The following is a 21,462-nucleotide window of genomic DNA, read 5'->3' on the forward strand; positions in this document are numbered from 1 at the left end:
GTTTATGAGAGAAATAACTAATGATGACCAAATGAATGAGAATTTGTTTATGAAGAAAATGGCACTCAAGGCAGGTAATAATGATGCATCTAGTCCAGCAGATCATTTTAGAAGCTTAAGATCTGCTTGAACGGAAATACCATTACTTGCTGGATGAAAGACAGCAGAAAAGGAGCCAACCTAGCCCCGCTTGGCAGGGAATGCCATAGCCTGGGAGCAACCACTGAAAAGGCCCTCACATTATCACTAAACATGCCTTTGAAGGCAGTGCTACGGAGAGAAGAGACTCCCCCAAAGACCTTAAAACCCAGGCAGGCTCATATGGGATTCAATAGTCTTCTAGGTAGCCAGCCCCAAGCTGTATATGGCTTTAAAGGTCCTTGTCAGCACAATTCTGCCCGGAAACAGACCAGTAGACAGTGAAGCTATTATAGCAAGGTTGTCACACGGTCCCTGTAACTGGCTCTGGTCAACAGTCTGGGAGCAGCATTCTGGACTAGCTGAAATTTCTGAACAGTTTTCAAAGGCCGTCCCATGTACAGCGTGTTACTGTAGTCCAAATGGGATGTAAGAGCTTCTCATTCTTACCAGGGCTTTCTGCGTTCAGTTTCTCTGTGGGATTACAATGGGCTTCTTTACATGGCAGGCATATGGTTTGAATCGAGGGAAGTCCTTCCTTGGCAAGTTCTATATGATTCTATGCATTTCAATTTACAGCCACTAGATGGTGCTGTCATTATAGCAGTACGTCAGCATTTCTCAGAGCTGATAGATCAGAATGACATCCCTTTTCGCGTTATCTCCAATCTTTTTGAAAACATGATAAAGGGGGGAAAGTGCAGGAGATGTCCTGGAGGTTGACAATGTCATTTAAAGGACCTGCTAACTTCCATGAGTGACCAATCACAAGCATGCAATAAATCACTTGTGTAGAAAAGCCCTAAAGCATGTGTGACCATGGCCAGATCAGACACCTCTAGGAACAGGCGTAGTTGGCACATTAGCCTCAGGTGGGCAAATATACTCCTGGCCACCTCCATGACCTAGGCATCCAGGTTCAGGGCTAAGTCTAGGAGTATACCCAAGCTAAAAGCCTGGAACTTCAGGGAGAATGCAACCTATCCAGCACAGATTGGGTCCCTATACCCTGATCTGCCTTTTGACTGTCTTATCTGGATTAAGCTTCAATTTGTTCTCCCTCATTCAATCCATTATAAACACCAGACACTGATTCGGAACAAGAAGAGCTTTTTTGGCTTTAGATGGAAAGGAGATATAGAGTTGGATGTCATCAGGGTACTGGTGCAACTGAACCCCAAAACTCCAGACAACCCCTCCCAGCCATTTCATGTATATGTTAAATAGCATGGGGGATAAGATACAGCCTTGTTGGACACCACAGGCCAACAGCCATGGAGTTGAACAGGAATCCTCCAACACCACCCTCTGAAATAGCCCTTCCAAGAAAGACTGGAGACACCCTATAACAGTGCCTTCCAGCCCGATTTCAGATAGATGCTTCAGAAGGATGCCATGGCTGATGGTATCAAAAGTCACTGATAGGTCAAGCAGAACCAACTCAGACACACTCCCTCAGTCCAGTTCCTTGTGTAGATCGTCTAACAAGGCAACTAAAACAGTCTCTGTCCAATAACCAAACCTGAAGCTAGACTGAAATTGATTTTGATAATCCGCCTAATCTAGAAATCCCTGGAGATGAGAAGCCACCACATGCTCTAGCACCTTTCCCAAGGATGGAAGATTGATGGATTTGAAAACAGATGCATTCCTTTCAAATACTGATTTCATTTACAGTAAAATTATTGGTTGCGTAGCAGATTGACTTACAAGTATGGAGGAAAAGATAAAGTAGTAAGCATTCAATAGTCTTATCAAAAGAAAAAGTCATGGGACATTCATACCCTAACAAGATGCATTTAGCCAAGGATTACATGCTTGTGTACAGTGCCTCTCCTACTTTGCCTTGTGGATTTCAGACCTTGGGCATGAGCTTGCAACAGTGAGAAGAGATCACAAGGAAACATTGGCTTTAGGCAGTGGATAGCAACTTCCTTTCTACAGCACTGCTTACTAACTGCTGTACTCAAATCTCAAAAAAAAAATCACAATAGTTGCAACAGGTATTACGAAAAATTGTAATTCTTGCTTCCTCTAGTTAGGTCAAGGATCAAGTAGAGTGAAAAATGATTGGTGAACCAGACAACAAGAGAAGAAAAATGACTGCTGAGAAAGTACAGTTACCAAAGTCTTTACCAAGGTCAGAGTGTGCTATAAATCGTTTCTGTGTTGGAGCAATGCCAAAGGACAGCCTCCCAGAGCTCTCTTCAAAGAGCTCTTCCCTAGTAGAAGCAGTAACCATCAGTGACTTTTAATATTGTCTTTGGAAAAATAAGATCACAATTATAGCTAGGAAGAAGAAAAATACAGTGCACATACACACTCACACACCATGTGAGATGCACAGCTACCATTTTTGGGTGGGGGAGGGGGAAAGAGAGAGAGAACAGGTGGCGGAAGGGCCTTATTGAAGAGATATTGGCTATGATCCAGAAGCATCAGTCCATGCATGTAGTAGGGCTCTGTTTTATCAGCTATGGCAAGGGAAACTACTTCATGAGCTCATGAAGATCTGTTGCACTCAGTGACAGAAAGCTGCCTGCATGTTAACGTAGTACTCACGCCTGTGAAAGCAGCACTTACATTGTTACCCACAGTACCATGGGCATACCGTAGCTCCAAGAAAGAGATAGCCCTAATTTACAGGGGCAATGTTTTCCACTATTATACACTGTCAAATCAGAGCCCACTCATATATTATAAATTCACCCTGATTTGTATCAGTGGCAGCTCATACTTCTGGAATATTAATCTGATCAGAGAAGCTTAGGAGAACTACCCACTATTGACAAGGGTAGACTACAAGTATGAGCTTTTATTCAGGCAAATGAATCAGTCTTCAGAATGAGTTCATACATTCAGTTCTGATGCTAACAAAAATATGATATCTTTATTACTGGGCAATTGGTCAAGGTGATAAGAAGCAATGATCTGTGTTGCCTGGCAATGTCATAATGGACTTCATGACTTTAATGCCATCAGTCTCTTCCCCACCCCACCCCATTCTCCCCACTTGCTTTTTGTAACATCTTTCCTGATTAAGAGATGTGGAGATCTTGACTTGAAAGCTTGCACATTTTTGTGCCCTTTGAGTTGGTCTAATAAAGTAGGAACATGAGACCATAAGAAGTGCCCTGATGCTGGACCAGACCCAGGGTCCATCTAGTCCAGCACTCTGATCACACAGTGGCCAACCAGCCGTCGGCCAGGGACCAACAAAGCAGGACATGGTGCAACAGCACCCTCCCACCCATGTTCCCCAGCAACTGGTTCACATAGGCTTACTGCCTCAAATACTGGAGATAGCACACAACTATCAGGGTTAGTAGCCACTGATAGCCTTTGCCTCCAGGAATTCATCCAACCCCCTTTTAAAGCCATCCAAATTGGTGGCCATCACTGCATCCTGTGGTAGTGAGTTCCATAATTTAACTATGTGCTGTGTGAAGAGGTACTTCTTTTTATTTGTCCTGGATCCCCCACCTATCAGCTTCATGGGATGACCTTGAGTTCTAGTATTTTGAGAGAAAGAGAAAAATGTCTCCCTATCCACATTCTCCATACCATGCAAAATTTTGTACACTTCTATCACGTCTCCCGTTTGCCTCCTTTTTTCCAAGCTAAACAATCCCAGTTGATGTAATCTTCCCTCATAGGAGAGATGCTCCAGCCCCTTGATCATTTTAGTTGCCCTTTTTTCTTCAGAGTGAGGCGAGGTTGCACAAGGCAGCGTCAAGACAGCCCCAAAGCCTCGCTCCAGAGTCACAGCAGAGCAGTGGCCAGGCAGTGCCTGCTGGAAGGCAACCTGAGATTGGTCGCCTTCCACCAGGAAGAGGGCAGAGGCGGCTCCGGTTCCTGGATGGCCACCCAGAAACTCCATACTCCCTCCTTGGTGTCGGGATTATCCAACGCCGCCTTGTGGGAGGGAAAGTGCAGGGTTTTCGAGGAACGTGGTGCTGTGAAGACACCCCCCTTATGGTAGGATGCTGTTTTGCCTTCTTGTCATAAGACACAATTACTAATATAGGGATGGAGGACTCAAGGCACTCTGTAGCCCATAGGCAACTTGTTGATCCCCACCTTTTGTCTAAAACAGTACACTTCTACTCCTAAAACTGCAGAAAATGTAATCAACACATTTTCAAACTTTTTGAAGTACATATACAAAAAGAAGCCAAACGTCTCACTTTCAACTTATGATTTTTATCAAGTTTTTTCAACTTTTAAAAACCCACGTATCAGTTTTTAAACAAAAGCACTGTTGAATTAGGGCAATGTTTAAAATAAGGGCAGTTTCCCCAAAACTATGTATGTGAAAGTAAGCACATTTAAAATTTAATATGCTTCCTAACTTATACACCTCTGATGTGACTCTAGGTGCAGGATATGTTGTCCATGCTAGCACTGAACTAGCTGTGATGTAAGTCATTTCACTCTAGGAAGAACCACCCAGTGACAGGGAATTTCTGCAATGTTCCCCTAAGTCAAACAGTAACCCCTGGCCCATACTGCTTCTCAGATGAAATTGTCAGCAACAGTCAGCATAATGATAATAAATAGTACCAACATTGAACAAGCTTTATTAACTTACTTGGAGTGAAAATGCCCGTAGAGCAGGAATGGGAATTAAGGCAGCCATGAAGAATGCAGTAACATTACTGATAGATGTAAGGGCCACACTTGCCCCGGTGCGTTTCAAACATTCCCCTGTTCTGTCCTGAAATTACATATGAAGTTGTAGAGTACATGAGGAATTAAACAGCATACAATATACAAGACAGAGTGTTGCATACTAGAAATCAAGATTGTGCATGTCCACCTGCAGGGTACAATCAATACTTCATATATACGAAGTGATGATACTACCATATTATTGTTGTCATACTGGCATTAAAAATACATGCTCAAAATATAATTCTGCAGGGCAATAGCTTTTGGCAGGAACTACCTACCAGCTATTTAGCAAGACAGACTCTAGTATGTTTAGCCTGGCTTCACAATGCAAAGCCAAAGGGAAGTATCAGTCCATCAGGGTTTTAATTTAAACAATTTGCAAGGCATAAAAAACGTACATTAAGCCTTAATTGTATTAAATAAGCACTAAGGGTGCTTCCAGACACAGCTTTGATCCTATGATTGCCCTGCCTCAAACACAGAATTGCATGGAAGGTCCAGATGAAGTAATCTTCCATTTGTAACCCTCCACTGTTCTCACATGGCTTCTTCCAACCTTTTTTCTTACTGGAAAAAATCCATTAAGGGGGCAACAACAAAATAGGTACAAAATGCCCCCTTTTTGGTAGTATTAGGAGCACTCTGTTAATCTAGTGGTGTTAGTGGTGGCCTTTTCCTTTAGCCCTGAACTGTGAGTCTGAAAACATCTCTCTCCTCTACCAGGACTAGACAGAAATGCTAACACCAGGATCAGAGAAGACTCTACAAAAGATGTGAAATTCCTTTCCAGCAGGAACCCACTTCTCCAGTATCTCATTGCCCTCTCCAAAAATGTGTTTATGTGGATGAGAAAATGACAAAGAAGCTCCTTGTCACCAAAGTTTTCCAATCTTAATAATAAATAAATAAATAATCTTAGACATTTCATTCGAGACAAAAAATAGAGAAGACACCATTAATCCTGGTTCCCTGCATGATGAATTATACACATCCCTGGCTCGGAAAGAATTGCCCCAAGTAATTTTCTTTTACCTCAAATGGAATTCTCTTGTTCTGCCCAGTTTCACTAAATGCATGTGCCAAAAGGAAGACATCGTCTACACCAACTCCTAGAGCAAGAAAGGGTAAAACCTGCATAAAAAGGAAACAGGAACCAAAGACAGTTACAGGAGTCTTATGTCCTACCAGAATATTAGTCAGCTAACTAAGATAATATTGTATATTCTTATACCCTATTTATAGCTACACATGGTCTTTTAGTGAAGATTCTGATCTTTTTACCTCAGACTATGAATGTTTGATGAAAACTTTGGTTTCACTGAAAATGTGAATTAGATTTACTGTTTCTCTTTTATATTCCCCACTCCCCACCTCATTGCAAGTTTTATAGTAGGTTGCAAAATGTCCTTCTCTCCATTCATACTTGTGAGAACCACCTTGTAAAGTTGATTTCAGGGTTCCAGCTTGTTCAGATGATACTTCAGCTCCAGGCTGAGATTGGGAGAAGACCCAAAGTTTGCAAAGCAAATGATAAAGACACTCTTCTGCCACTTGTACCTTACTGGATGCTTCTACTCATGTATATCCAATATTAAAACTGGTAAATGTGTGAAATGTAAATAAAAATCCCACAGAAACACAGTCTCTACTCAGATCTATGTCCTGAACAACCATAAGTAGTATTACTGTCTCAGGTGAAGCATATGAAATGTTAACTGCTTGGCAGGCCAACAAAGGTACAACTGCAAGTACTAAAAACCAATATTTCAGAGCTCTTTACATTCCAGCCCCCTCCCCACTTCATATGATTCATTGTGACAAACAATTTGTTGCGTTCTTCCGTTAATACCTGAGTTGTGGCAGCATTAAAGGAAATCCCAATCAATGAGCACAGCCCCAATCCTGCAGCTACTGAGAGTGCAACTAACAAGACTCCTGCCAGCCCCACGGCACCCTGGGACTTAGCACAGTCCCACCGCAGCATGGTTAAACAGGCGTAGGCAAGCTGCAAGCAGAACAAAAAAAAATGAAGCAAAACATCAGAGCAAACCACGTATTAAATGTTTCCTTTTTCTAAACAAAATATTCACCTACGAAATACCTTTTGACAAAATAAAGGCACTGCAAAAGTGCTGCTTTGCACTGAGGCAGACTAATGGATTCTCTCGCCTGATCATACCAGTAGGTCCAAAACCCAGCTCTGCAAGTCTCAGGCAGACGTCTCTCCAGTTCTGTTACCATTTAACTGAAAACCACAGAGATCAAACTTGTGGCCCCATCCATGATGAGTACGTGCTCCCCTTAATGAACCACAGATCCTCCCTCAGATATATTTTACATGAATGAACAAATGGCCTTAAACTACAGATTTTAGAGCTGTTCAAGATCGCTACAAGAATGATTCCTATTATGATGATGGCTTACTATGAAATAACACACAAGTACGTCGTGAATCAAGAAATTAATCTTCTATCCATTTTACCATTAATAGGTAGCCACTGGCAACTCTGATAACACTGACATCCGAAAATGATTTAAGGATATCCTCCAAAGTAGTTGTAGTAAAGGAAAGCACCTTCTGAGTAGAGTTTTGTGCAACACTTTGATGAACAACCTGCATAAAAAGATTGGAAGTGTGATCACATAAAAGGAGACTATATGATACATTCCTGTAGCAGATACAGTTTAAAACCAGCTTTTATTTCTCTCTCTCTCTCTCACACTCTCTCTCTCTCTAACACACACACACACACACACACACAAACACACTGTAGAGGACGTGTCATTGACCCTTTGTTACATAATTGCCATACTTGGTACAGAGGCACAGCAGGCTGCTACAGATCAAATAAAAATGTGTGCTTCAGAGGAGAGGAAAATTGCAATTAATTTAAAATAGTGAAACTGTAGAAGGTTCATGGCTCACTCTCCCCTGCTCCCCCACTCCTTTCCTGCTTTCTCTATCCCTACGTCTACAACTGATTTGTTGTTATATCAGTTGTGCCTCTAATCTAAAACAACAAATTCTTAAGAGCAATCCTCTCTTTCTTCATTGGCTGGACACTTCAGAGAGGTCACAAGCAGCTCGGCAGAGGTCAATGCCTGGGAAACAAAGGCCAGATAATGTCACATGACCTCACCAATGGGACTGCAGCTGTGAACAGATTCTATGGCTGGCTAATGTTTTCCAGACACCTTAGCTGGAGAATCACACTGACCAACTGTTTTTAAAACCAGCCTAACTCTTTAAGCTATGGCAATTCACTGTCAGACCAGCAAATCAGAAGAGAGTGTGCTGAGTTTTAAAGTCCATGAGTTAAAACAAAGGTGTATTTCTCTTTAGTGTCACTCATAGCAGGGGTTGGCACTTTTCCCATTTAGACTGAAATAAAGGTAAATCTGGAAATTTAAATTGTTTGCTGCTCTAAATAATTTTTTGTTTGAAACTGAGCACACATCCATCCAGACAGTAAGTGGTACTTTAAGGGACTTCACTGAAAGAATTTGCTGGCAACACATACTAGGCTACACTAAACTATGATTTTAGTAGAATGTAAGCCTATGCGGCAGGGTCTTGCTATTTACTGTTTTACGCTGTACAGCACCATGTACATTGATGGTGCTACATAAATAAATAAATAAATAAATAAATAAATAATAATAATAACTAAAGGTAAACCATAAATGGATCTCCAGGTATGTTTCTATTTTACCTCAACATACATCCTCTGCCAGGCTTCCAGAATTGCAGCTGCTTTGTCCTCATTCCAGTTGATGTGCGAGACATAGTCATAGCCCTTGAAGTGCTCATACATTTGCTTAGGAGTCATTAGCTGAAACATGGTCTGTAAAGCCTGGGCACTGCAAAAGAAAAGGTCATAAAACTCATGTTTTTCAAGAAGCTATTTTCATTGCACAGTGAACATAAGAACATAGGAATCCTGCTGGATCAAACCAAGGGTCGATCTAATCCAGCATTCAGTTCACACAGTGGCCAACCAGCTGCCCATGGGAAACCCACAAGCAGAATATGAGTGCAAAAACACCCTCCTGCCCAAGGTCCCCAGCAACTGGTATGCAAAGGCATACTGAGTCTGATACTGGAACTAACATATGGCTATCAGTACTAGTAACCACTTTTGCCATATCCTCCATGAATTTGTCCAATCCCTTTTTAAAGCCATCCAAAGGGCAAAAGCATCTTTGGTTAGCTAGAATATCAGAACCTGTTTTATACTGACTCAGAACGTTGGTCTGTCTAACCCAGTATTGTTGACACTGATTGTCAGTGGCTCTCAAGGGTTTCAGGCAGGATTCCTTCCTAGCCCGACTTGGAGAAGCCGGGGATTGAGCCTGGGACCTTCTGATTGCAAAGCAGGTGCTTTCCCACTGAGTTACGTACCCTCTTCCTTCCCAGCAACACTAGGAAAGATCTCTGCTGGAGACCCTGGAGGTCTGTTGCAAGTCGGCAGTCCTGGGCTAGCTGGACCACAAGACAGCATTACATGTTCATATTCTTGAATGCATTTTGGGCAACCATTGTTTTATTTTGACTGAAAGCCACCTTCCATATTTGTTAGAAAGTCAACAAATAAAAACTGAAACTGAAAATAAAATGAAGCCACAATTTTTTATATTCTTATAGGCACATGCTCAAAGTGAAATCTAAACATATCCTCTGTAAAAGCAATACTGGTGCAGATGCACTGGAATTTAGTATGTTATGAGCACTCCCCGCCCACTCCAGTTTCGTTACTACAGGAATGATCAACTTCAGTATGTTCAGAGTCTACCCTCTTCTCCAGATACTAATCCAGGGGCCCTAACTATCTGACTATCTCACTTATGGTAAGGCTATATCAATGAAGATGGCAGCTCCTCGCATTACAGAGTGCACATGTGAAAGAGGCCATCGAGGAGCATGGGTGTGTCTGAGAAATGGGCATGATTCTTGAGGGGGGACTTTCAGGAAGCAGGGGAAAGTAGTCCTTTGCTTCTCCAAAATGTGCTTGAGACAGCAATTCAACAAAATGTATATCGCATAAACACAAGAGGGTTGAATCCAATGGTATCCCTCCATTGACGGAAGGCTCTTTGATCCAGCAGAGGTTTCCATCAGTGAATCAGAAAAGGACACAATTGATTGGAGGAACCTTTTGGAACAGCATGGGAAATGGTGCAAGGGGAGAGGGAACTGGCAAAAATACCTACCTCCCCGTTCCATTGGTGGAATCCTCTGCTGGATCAAAGAGCTTTCCATCACTAGAAGGACACAACCAGCTACAACCCAGAGACTCACCATTTCTTTTCCTTACAAGCGGAATGTGATAAAAAAAAATGTTGGAACACAAGTGTGAGCTACACCTTGATTAAAATCTTGCAGACTGCTGGTTGGCCATCCGTGCCCTACTGAATCAGAACTGAAGCCGTAACTCTAGAATGAGTTACACCCAAAGTGGAAGTGCATTTGTTATATTTACTTACAGCACGGATATGTAACCACTGGAAAATACTCAAGATTAAAATACTACACACTAAGACTGCTGATTCAAGAAAGCAAAATTATACATGTAAAAATGTATGCCAGATATTTTTCCCACAGGAGGTAAAGAAATAAAGAAGACAAGAATATATTGCCAGCCTAGGAACGCTTACCTGACAAGTTTCCCAGTACCGTTTTTAACTGTGCCACCAACAATCAGCTCTTCCTGCCAATGCATGTATTTTTTGGACAACCCATAGCATCCACCACTTAAAACAAGGGCCACGTCAAGAGGCTAAAATATAAACAAAGCTATTATAGAATCACAGGATGACAAAAAAGCACAAGATCAATCATATAGCTATATGAGACATTAGAGACCCCAAGAAGACAAGTTTAGTAGCCCATAGGAATCCGGCAATAAGCGCTGCTCTGGCATCAAGCTCTGAAACAGGACAAGAAAGTCCAGATAAATAATCCTCCTCCTCCTCCTCCTCCTCCATGGACACATGCAGGAAGAAGTCTACAATCCACGAATAAATGCACAAAACGGAAATTCCAATAGGAGGGTAGTATCCCATGTACAAAAGAGTACAAGAGGTGTCATTGTTCAACTAGCACTTCTGCAGCCACTAGTGGGACAACTAGCACAAGTAGTGTAAACAACACCTAGCCTACTGAAGGCGTAATGACTTGAGCAACAGCTTGCACTAAAGCTTACCAAAGTAGAAGTGAAGTATTGAATTTGCACAGGGATGAAAGTGTAGTATCTGCAAGGGATCGAAGCTTTGCGCTAACAGAATGACACCACCTCATACAACCCAGAGTGCCAGATCAAAATGCTGGGAAACCATTTATTGGTTAATTATTTTATTTATTAATAATGTTTATATATTGGTTGATATAAAAAAACCTCTGAAGTGGTTTACGTAAAAAAAAAGACTAAAAACATTGCTAAGATACAAATATAACACAACAACAAACAACTTACAACAACAAATAAATAAAAAGTAACCATCGAATGGAGCAGTCACAATCCATTATACACCAGGGAAAGCTTGTATAAACAAGTATATTTTCAGAAGTCTGGTTGAAAGGAGTTCTTAAATAAAAACTCTGAAAACAAGACTGGTTGACTTGTTCTGCACAGATGGCCATGCCAACATTTACTTGTCGTATTTATATACTGCTCTTATGTAGCAAAGAGTTCAAGGTATTCTACATGGAATCATAACTTCATTTGCTTCTGAGTTCTTGAATCTTCTTAGACTTAGGCTGAGACTGCCGTGTTTTTTGTATTTTGTATTTTATTGTATGTTGGGTTTTTTAATATTATTGTGATGATATTTTCTACTGTGCTGGTCTATGACTGAAACAAACAAACAAACAAACACATATATATTGCAATCACGTTACAAATTATTTGTGTGATCATTAGGGATAGAAATGTACTCTTTTAGAGGCATGAAATATGACAGGTTTCTAACAAGAGCTGTAGATAAGATATTGCCCAAACATGACTTAAAAGGAAGGACTTTATCCTGAAACTAAATAATATGAAATATGATATGAAGTTTAGGTATTTCTAGCACATTTTCCTGAGTGAAGGAGCAATTATATACACGTTTAGGCAGAGAAAAGGCCTAGAACTATGATTGCACCCTTAGCCAACAAAAAATAAATTAACTTACTTTGGTTGAATTTTTGTTGGGGGCTGTGATTGGACAGTCAGGATCCTCGGGGTTCAGGCAAGGTCGATCCATATATCCGTGACCAACTTCTGCCTTATTCAGCATTTCCTCCCATGTATCTACTTGGGAGTTTATTTTCTTTAACTCTTCTAAGAATTCTAAGGGGTCAAAGTTTGTCCACTGCAAATGGGGTTTCCCTCTGTAAAAACAACAACAAAAATAGGAACAGAATGATGAAAAGGCATTGAGAGCCTTCACACTGACTCACACAAATATTCCCCTCCCTTCCTCCTATCCCTGCTCTTATATATCCAATGCCAGAACAAACTTTGGACATAATCCAGCCCAAGTTAACCCTAAGCACACTTATTCGGGGACAAAATACATTGAAAATCAATAGAACGTACTTCTGACTAAGCACACTTAGGACTCTGTGGCACGTCCTAGTGGTTACAGTGGTAAATTAACCCTGGTTGGAAAAGACTGTTGAGAAGTCATATCCTAGGGCTGATTTCCAGACATTAAGGCCTAATCTAGACCAAGCAGGATATTGCAGTATGAAAGCAGTATATAAAATGCAGGAGCCACACTACTGTTTTATATCAGTATTGAAGTGCACTGACAACTGTTGGGGCCCATTGACACACATACCATATACTGCTTCCATAGTGCTATATCCTGCTTGGTGTGTCTCCGGCCTTTTATATAACACTTTCATAGTACAATATACTGCTTGGTGTAGATTAGGCCTAAATCTCTTGTTCATGTGAGCAGTCCCACCCATTCCAAAGGAAATGTCCAGAGGTATGAATGTAATGTTCAAATCTGGTAATAACAAATATTGCCTAGCAGTAACTTCTATAATTGTACAAACACTTTTTCCAGTTGCTGGGGGATTATGGAGGTTGGACTGGCGAATATCCTGGAATACCCCTTACGTTACACTGGACCTACATCATGTTGGGTCCACATATGTGGCCAGGGATGTCCAAATTGACAAGAAACTTCATATCTGAAATGGCTTTTATATACAGTTAAAACTCAGATTATCGGTTTCTTAATTAGATAGTCTCATTTCAAAAACTGGTAATCAACCAAGCAAGAAAAATTATTCAAACCATATAAATGAAAGGAAGGGGAGGCGTTCAAGAATGAGACAGAATTTTGTATCTCATCAGGAATTGCTTTCATTTAAACACGTTTCACATGTAATCAACAACGTTCTGATTGTTAATACTTAATAGCCCAGTGCTCCTTCAAACTCTGTCAACTTATCAATAGCCTTGCAAACCCCTCAGCCCTTGCTGCTGCTGCTGCCACCATCATGACTGTCGTTCCACTTCCACGTTTGATTTCATGTGATGTTGACAGACCATAAAGGCTTTTGGCTGCCTTATTTTGTGGTTCAAACTACTGTATCTGCTTAACCAGGCTTAAGTCATTATTCAAACTCCACCAACCAGAAAACACAAACCCCTGTATTCCCCCATCTAAAAAACTCAGTTGAAGGTTAAGAGATGGCCATTGCAAATTGCTTTTACAGAGACATGCAAAACAGGGCAAAGACAATAACACAATATAGCTAAGTCTTGCATAATTAACCAAAAATGTCTAAACTGATTAAAATTGACTCTTCAATGAACACATTACGTTGTATATAACAATCTCCCAAAAGAGGTACCTTATGTCAGTGAAAGAGCTGATAAACAAAGGATTCGTTTCTTCTTGAGATTATTGTTATTTCTTTAATTCATGGTGACAATTCATATACTTTCACTGAAGAAAATTGTTTGGCCATCAGTGCTATTGTACTTTTGAATTAAAAGCATGAAGAGAGCAAAGTTTATTTCCCGCCTGCCCTAATAATCTTTAGTACACATCAGGATGAAGACACATAGGCATTCTAAAGTGTGATGGAAGTAGCTTAAACACACATTTACTGCCTTTGGAGGCATTTGTTTTCAGGGAGGAGAACAAGTATTTCAATCTTTGCTCTAAAAAGACAAAATTCTCTCTTATTTTCAGAATTTTCTTTTACATGGAGAAAAGAAAGAGAGTCCAGTGGTTATTTTCTAGGTAATTTTCATTTAGAAGATACTTGGGCAGAGATGTGTAAAAAGCTGAGATGCAATGAACAGAACACATAATCTGAGAGAAGGTGCAAAACTCAGGACCACCTAAGTATATTTCTGAGAAATCATACTTGGTTCCTTTCCAGTGTTACCACTGCGTGCATCTCGAGACACAGAAAACATAAGTCTTCAAAACAACAGTAGAAAACAACTCTCAGTGGAAGTTTTAAAAATATCAGATGTTAATGATAAATGCCCAGGGGTTGCTAACGGAGGTGGCAAATGAAATTTGAAGGCCATTCAGATATTGTTTTGGATCCAAATTAAGTTAGTTGAACTTCATTCCCATTGAAATTAATGGCATATATCATGGCTAAAATCCCATGGATTTCAATGGGAAGTAAGCTCAACTAACTTAGTCTGGATCCAACCTATTATTTATAAGTTGATCAATATGGAGCAGACCAACCAGCCTTGGAGGAAGCAAGAATTGACCCAACATTATTTCTAAGTGGCAATGCACATGAGTGTGGCAGCTGCTACTCTTATATGAAATTGCTCCAGCTGGATCTGTTAACATGCTGGGTCAGATATCACTTTCCCTATGTAGGGAATACATTCATAAGAATGGAGAGACTTCCAAATGTCTGAACAGGTCCTTTAGTCTTGTTACTCCACATCTATTATAAAATGGCAAGATGACCCCGTCAAATCTATGTGTGTGTAGCTTTGACAAATGTCACACATTAATATCTGTGACTCCTAATATTTTGTTGTCAACGTTGCATCAGAACAAACAACAAAAATGCAAAATACTACCATATAGTTTAAATTGTTACAAATTGTAGAAAACAACAATCACTACTTACGGTAGATATGCAGTCCCTGATTGTAACTTTGCACCCTCCCAGAAGCAGTCCAAAGGTGTGATAATTAAACAAGGGTAAAGGTGTTCTATAATCTGTCAAAGTTTTAAAAAAAATAATTAGGGAATTATAAGGAATTCACGATGAAATTGTAATACAGGAAAATACAGGAAAACATCATAAACACAATATATTGCCTGTACCTTGTCCATGTAACCTGTTTCTGTGATAGGTTCCCCTGATTTGTGACATAAGTGTTCCAATTTCCATTGTCTGAAAAAAAAATTAAGAGCAAATCACATAAATACTTTCTTTTTTTCATAAATACAAGCATATATTTATTCAATATGCATATCTCCCATGTAGTTGGCCCAGTTTTAGCGAAACTGCAAACTACGGAGAAAGTACAGTCTTAACTCTTACTGAATAAGGGACCTATTATGCAATAGCCAAAACAGGGCAGTTTCTGTTCATTATAGGGAGCAGTACTTTGTAAACAGGCCTGGAATCATGTAGGAACTGTGTGGAGAACACAATTTGTGCATGTGCTCGAGTTTATCGATTTTCCCTAATGGAGGATGATTACAATTTGTTTGTAACTTGCTATTTGGCTCCTCTGCAACTCTTTTGCTGACATAATCTTTTACAAGATAACCTTGTGTTCACTCCTGTTTTGTCTGTCTTATAGCATGATACAATTTAAATTCCATTAGTTCAAAATGGGGCAAAAATCCTGAAGAATTATTTATTTATTTTTATTATTGCATTTATATTTCACCTTTTTTCCTCCAAGGCACCCAATGCGGCATACATAATCCTCCTCCTCCTCTCCGTTTTATCCTCATAACAACAACCCTGTGAGGTAGGTTGGGCTGAGAGTCTGTGATTGGCCCAGAGTCATCCAGTGGGTTTCCATGGCCGAGTGGGGACTAGAACCCAGATCTCCCAACTCCCAGTCCGACACTTTAGCTGCTACACCACACTGGTGTAGGGGCTAAATTATGGTGAATTATGGTGGCTACAATAGTTGGACTAGATGGCTTTCTTGTCCTTTTTGGCTCTACTGTTAAATTACTATGTTTCCTCTTCTCTTTAGAATCATGTAAGTGATTTCACCTCACTCTCTCATATTATCAGACAACAACTGAGACTTTTTGGAGATAAATTTCGAATGCTGTAGATGGATGATTATTTGGCATGACCATTATCTTACCAACTGGTGAACTCAAAGGATTTCCTGGTGCTTTGACTCCCATCACTCTATCAGAAAGTGTTTTTGACTGTGCAAGATAACACACTGTAAGGACCTCAAGATTAGATCCAAGTCTGTACTATTAACCTTAACTAAAACCTTTGTTTAGTATTACTGACTCCCACAAGCTTATATTTATATGTGTCAGCAGCCCAACAAATTCAAAGGCATAAGCCTTTATTTATTTATTTATTTACAAAATTTGTATACTGCTCCATATCTGAAACAGATTCCAGAGGGGTGAACATAACAAGTAAAACAGTAGAAGAAACGGAAATTAAAACACCATTAAAACACCTTTAGAAATACTTGTTGAAGATAAGAAGTTTTCTTTTCTTTTAAGCCAATAGCAAATCTACATGCCTATCATATAGGCATACATGATTATTTTCTCAAACACCATAACTTCAGACACAGTAAACTAGGGTTAGCACCTGGAGATGGCAAGAATGTTGGCTATTCCCCTCCCCCTCCCAACCCCAACAGTTGCCAATGGAGATACTATAGAGGAATTAGGCAGGGGTGGTTAAAAGAATTAGGCAGGGGTGGGGTTGAGACCCTGGCCGATTTCCTCTCGCTTCCTTCAAAGTGGTCCTCCAGGAAAACTAGTAGGCTGTAAATATTGAAAAGCAGATGTGCAAGTACACTGCGTTTCCATTTATTGTGCTCTCACAATAAAGGAAACTCATACAGGAGATGTAACACAAGCTTTATGCATATTTGAAGGTTGTGCATATTCCCTGTATCAGTTCTACTTGTGAGTTACAGTGGAAGACTACAAAGTGGAAACATAACACTCTCACATCAGCTTGTATTTTTTTGTAATGGCCACTGATCTTAGTTCCTGGTATGGGGAAGGGGGAAAAACCTTTTGTCTCCTGCCTTACCTGTTGTACATATATACATGTACCCTGCTGGCTTGAAGTGCAGAATCAAGGTGCTGTCTGAGTGCTTCTGTTGTTAGTACATTAGCGCAGTCTTCTTGTGGTGTCTGAATCATGAGTTGGGGATTAAACATGGCCTCTTCTCCAATCTTCTGCCGCGTGTAACTTAACTCCCGACTCACTCGTCCACCAACTGACAGACAAATATTTACAACCAGGGATCAGCCAACAATAACTTACTCTGGATTCACATTCTAAGAGCTCACAGGCCACCAATAAACTTTCCCATATGCATGGAATGTTCTGTAGCCAGTTAAGAGCTGAAGCAACTTTGAAGAGAGTTAATTTCATTTACAGCGCAGCAAAAGACATACATTCTCTTTATTTATTTATTTTAAAAAATCATTGTACCAATTCCACAAACAGAGCCATGTCTTAAGTTGATTCCTGCTAAACACGTGTTCTTTCAGTATCACACCAAAATTTCCACATTTAGAAAGTTTATTAAAAAAAAGAAAGAAAAGAAACCTTTTCCTTTCAGACCAGACCAAATATTTCTATGTTACAATTTCTTACACTTGTATAAACAGTCTGCTGCAATGGCACATTTCAAGATAAATGGCTTCAATTTACACTCTTCTCCTAAATAATTTGGCAATGGCAGAAGGGGAAATGTTTATCTTCCATAAAAAGGAGGTAGGAGGGAAAGGGTAAATGAGCATTAGTATGTCTTGCTGCTGCTAGTTAAAACATAAAAATACTGTTAAGTTAGGGTCACATAACGGTGCAGGTTCAGGGGAACAGAGTCAGCTACATTTAAGCAATCCAGAGTCTAAAATTGCTCCAGTGAACTCCAATGTACCAGAATTTAGATTCCAAGGCAAGAATTGAAATGGCAAGGAACATGCTGAAGGGACAGGAATGCAACAAATCCACTTGGGACCTACTTCAGAGCAGACATGTATAGGATTGTACTGCTAAAAACTAAAAATGGAGTGAGGAAGGGGGTTATACTCTAACATTAAAAGTTGCAATGGCTTGTATCCCAAGAACTGGGTATGGTGTTCCATAGATGCACCAGAGATTTTCTTTCTCCCATCCTCTCCTGAGTGGAACCCTCCAGAATGGCATGCAATGCAGCTGGCATATGACATGGCATATGGGGAAATCTGCAGAAACCAGTGACCTTCCGGTGCCTGAGCTGAAGTGCACTTTGGAGTCAAGCCAATAGTTTTAAGGGAGAGTGCATTAGAATTGTCAAAGCATCCTTTAAACACTTGACCCATTCCATATATTATGGTGTTATAACCACGCCATGCACCTCTCTCTCCCTCCCTCTCTCTAACTTACTGTAAATACTCAATGGTTTCTTTCATTGAAAGCAATGAACTGAGGCAGTCTTCAACATTAGCCCTCGCTTCCTCATAGCCCTGTACAAATTGACGGGACACCAATAACAAAAGCTAAGGGCATTTTTACACGAGACAGCATTAATTAGTTTATGCTTAAAACTTGTCTATAATGAACAAGTAAAATCTTAGCTAGAATGTACATTAGATTTGGATTTCTCACGTTCTATCTCCCGCTGCACACACACATTATCCAAATTTTGTGAACCGCCCAGAGAGTTTCGACTTTGGGCAGTATAGAAATGTAATAAAATAAAAATAAACGTAGTGCAAATCGCATGTGAGAGGCTCAAACACACTTTTTAATGTCATATACAACAACCATCTATGGGACATTTGTGGCTCATTTGACACTTGCAATCTGGCTCGGGGCTGCAATACCTGATGGAGTGCTTCTCTTGGCTTGAATCTCCCTGTACACTACATTCAACATTGATGGCCCTCTTCCAGGTGCCTCCTCCCAGGAAGACTCAGAGGGCAGCAACAAGGGAGAGGGTCTTCTCAGTGGTGGATGCCCAATTGTAGAATGATCTCCCCAATGAGGCCCTGCCTGGTGTTAACACTGTTATCTTTTCAGCACCAGATAAAGACTTCCCTCTTCTCTTGGGCATTTGGCAGTGTATGCTGAGGTTTTAATCAGATCCTGGATTGTTGTTATTGTTGATTGTTTAAAATGGTTTAAATATATGTATCTCTGTGTGTACTGCCTGTTTATATGTTGTACGTCGATTTTTTAATATTATGTGAAATATTGTATTTTAAAGTTTTTAATCTTTGTAAACCACCCAGAGAGCTTTGGCTATTGAGCAGTATAGAAATGTAATAAATGAAATGAAATAAATGAAATGTGCAAACGCACAACTTGCAATCAGCCATGGGAACATGAAGAGCCACTGCTAGGCTGTGATGGTGCCGACTGTCTGAGCCGGTGCCTCTGCATGGGAATTGCATGCCCCAGCCCTCTGCATGACTGCAGCTGGCCTTTATTAAGTCATCACAATCATACCAGCGGCAAGGGGCTGCATCTATAGATCCCACGTGATGGAGGTGCAACTTCATACAATTGACACTTCCACCCGGTTCAGACCCCAGGCTGGCTGCTGTCGCCCTTCATACTCCCACCAAAAATATGAACTCGGTTTCTGGAAGATATCTAAACTGGTTTTAAAGGGGTGTGTGTGTGTGTGTGTTGTGTATGTGATGCTTTGAGACAGAAGGCTCCTAGTGTTAACAATCAAAGGGAATTGTATAGCTATTCAGTCTCTCTCTCCTTGACAGATTATTTTCTGGCAAGAATGAAGCAGTGGGAAAACATGGTAAGGTTACAAATTGAAGACATTGTTACTTGGACATCCTGTAAAATTCCATGAATGCGGTAGGACAGTAGCACAATAAAAACCACATCTGGAAGCACCCCTGGTATTTATTGTGGAATCATCATGGCTTGTTCAGTCACATTTACAGGAGAGCCACACAATATCATTAGCCATTTATAACCCTCCTGTGTTTTCCCAGAGACTTTTTCTTATCACAGAAGTCCAACTTTGAGAAGGACAGAACGGTAACAGAATTCCACAGGTTAGATGCCATTATGGCTACTCTTGTCTTTTTAAGAGATGTGAATTCAATGTAGGCATTCAACCTTTCAGGCAGGTGAACCTACTGTAGCTCAGCACACATTCAATATAATTTATGGTGGGCACCATATTTATCACTATTTTATTTTTCATAAAATATTTTATTTTATTTTTCATTGACCTTTCAGTAGTGTGCAGCACTTTCCTGGCTAGGTTTTAAAAATTAAAATAGCAAACAACCACTTATATGAAAGAGCTATACCCTATAATGCTATAATACAAGCAATTTTAAAACAATAAAAAAGATCTTTCCATTCAGCATCATTTTAGCAAGGTGGCTAATGGCAGTGACTAGAAAGGTCTTCTTTATGATTTTTAGAATGAGAATTATAGTGTTATAGCGCTTTATCACACTGGTCTACACTTCCCAACATCATTGGTTATGCTGGCTAGGCCTGATGGGAGTTGTAGGCCAATATATCTGGATAGCCACAAACTGCACGCCTCTATAGGGCTATAATACTACTTTAAATAAAAAAGTATTATAGAATTATAGAGGCATTGCAAGATACTTCTGTAATGCAAATATTAACTTTTCCAGTCAACAGCATCAAATACCTTGCTAAAATGGTGCTGAATGGAAAGAGTTTTGTTGCATTGTATTAATATAGTAAGGGTATAACACTATAATGCTCTTCCATTTAAGTGATATTTCACTATTATATATCACACACACACACATATCTATTATATGAGAAATATATAGCTGTTTTAGCATTATTTATAAGGTCGATATAAAATAAACAGGTGATAAAAATGGCACCCATTGTAAAAGATATAACGAACATTTTCTGATCTGTGTTAAGTTCAGCTGCCCAATAGATCACTACCCACATCAAAGCCTAACCCCTTAAAAAGATGAAAGAGTAGCACTAAAGGTGCTGGTGTGAACAGAACATAGTGGAATGTATGCAGCAAAAACACAATAGTATGGAAAGTTAATTACAATTCCACTTGTAGCATACAGTAGAAGAGCAATGATTTATTAGCACTAGGAGATGTCTGTCTGGAAGCACCCCTGGAAACTGTCCATTTGTGAGACTATTGAGAATAGCTTTTCTGACCTATGCTGTCCCATTTAAGTCAATGAATGTGTTTATGCTGTATGGGAGTTGCCCATATGGTTACAGAAAGCAAAATACCGAACTTTTGTCTGAGAAAAATAGGAATTCTTCCATTTACTGTAGATTCAACTTTAAGTAACATCAACTTAAATGAGAAGCAAGTCTCATTCTTTGGGGAAGAAAAACTGTTACTTAGAAAGGAAGTTCTTGATTAACTTTTCAGCTTATCATATTACATTATCCTCTAGTCAAGTGCAACTTCTCAGCTTCACAGGAGGGAAGTCAATCCATGT

The 21,462-nt window shown here is 40.0% G+C and overlaps 1 protein-coding gene across 3 annotated transcripts in view; it reads right to left on the bottom strand.

Annotated features, from left to right (window-relative positions):
• PTCH1 (patched 1) overlaps positions 1-21,462 on the bottom strand; it is a 103,584-nt gene that overhangs the window by 49,986 nt on the left and 32,136 nt on the right. For all 3 annotated transcript variants that reach the window (XM_063129420.1, XM_063129421.1, XM_063129422.1), the window contains 10 exons: positions 17,063-17,252; positions 15,127-15,196; positions 14,927-15,018; positions 11,986-12,184; positions 10,468-10,589; positions 8,526-8,673; positions 7,295-7,426; positions 6,662-6,817; positions 5,845-5,943; positions 4,730-4,855 (listed from right to left, as the gene is read on the bottom strand). In XM_063129420.1, the coding sequence (XP_062985490.1) occupies positions 4,730-4,855; positions 5,845-5,943; positions 6,662-6,817; positions 7,295-7,426; positions 8,526-8,673; positions 10,468-10,589; positions 11,986-12,184; positions 14,927-15,018; positions 15,127-15,196; positions 17,063-17,193 (1,275 nt within the window). In that variant the 5' untranslated portion in view covers positions 17,194-17,252. The remainder of the gene's footprint in view (positions 1-4,729; positions 4,856-5,844; positions 5,944-6,661; positions 6,818-7,294; positions 7,427-8,525; positions 8,674-10,467; positions 10,590-11,985; positions 12,185-14,926; positions 15,019-15,126; positions 15,197-17,062; positions 17,253-21,462) is intronic.

Source organism: Elgaria multicarinata, chromosome 6 (genome assembly GCF_023053635.1).
Source record: "Elgaria multicarinata webbii isolate HBS135686 ecotype San Diego chromosome 6, rElgMul1.1.pri, whole genome shotgun sequence".
Taxonomy (NCBI): Eukaryota; Metazoa; Chordata; class Lepidosauria; order Squamata; family Anguidae; genus Elgaria; species Elgaria multicarinata.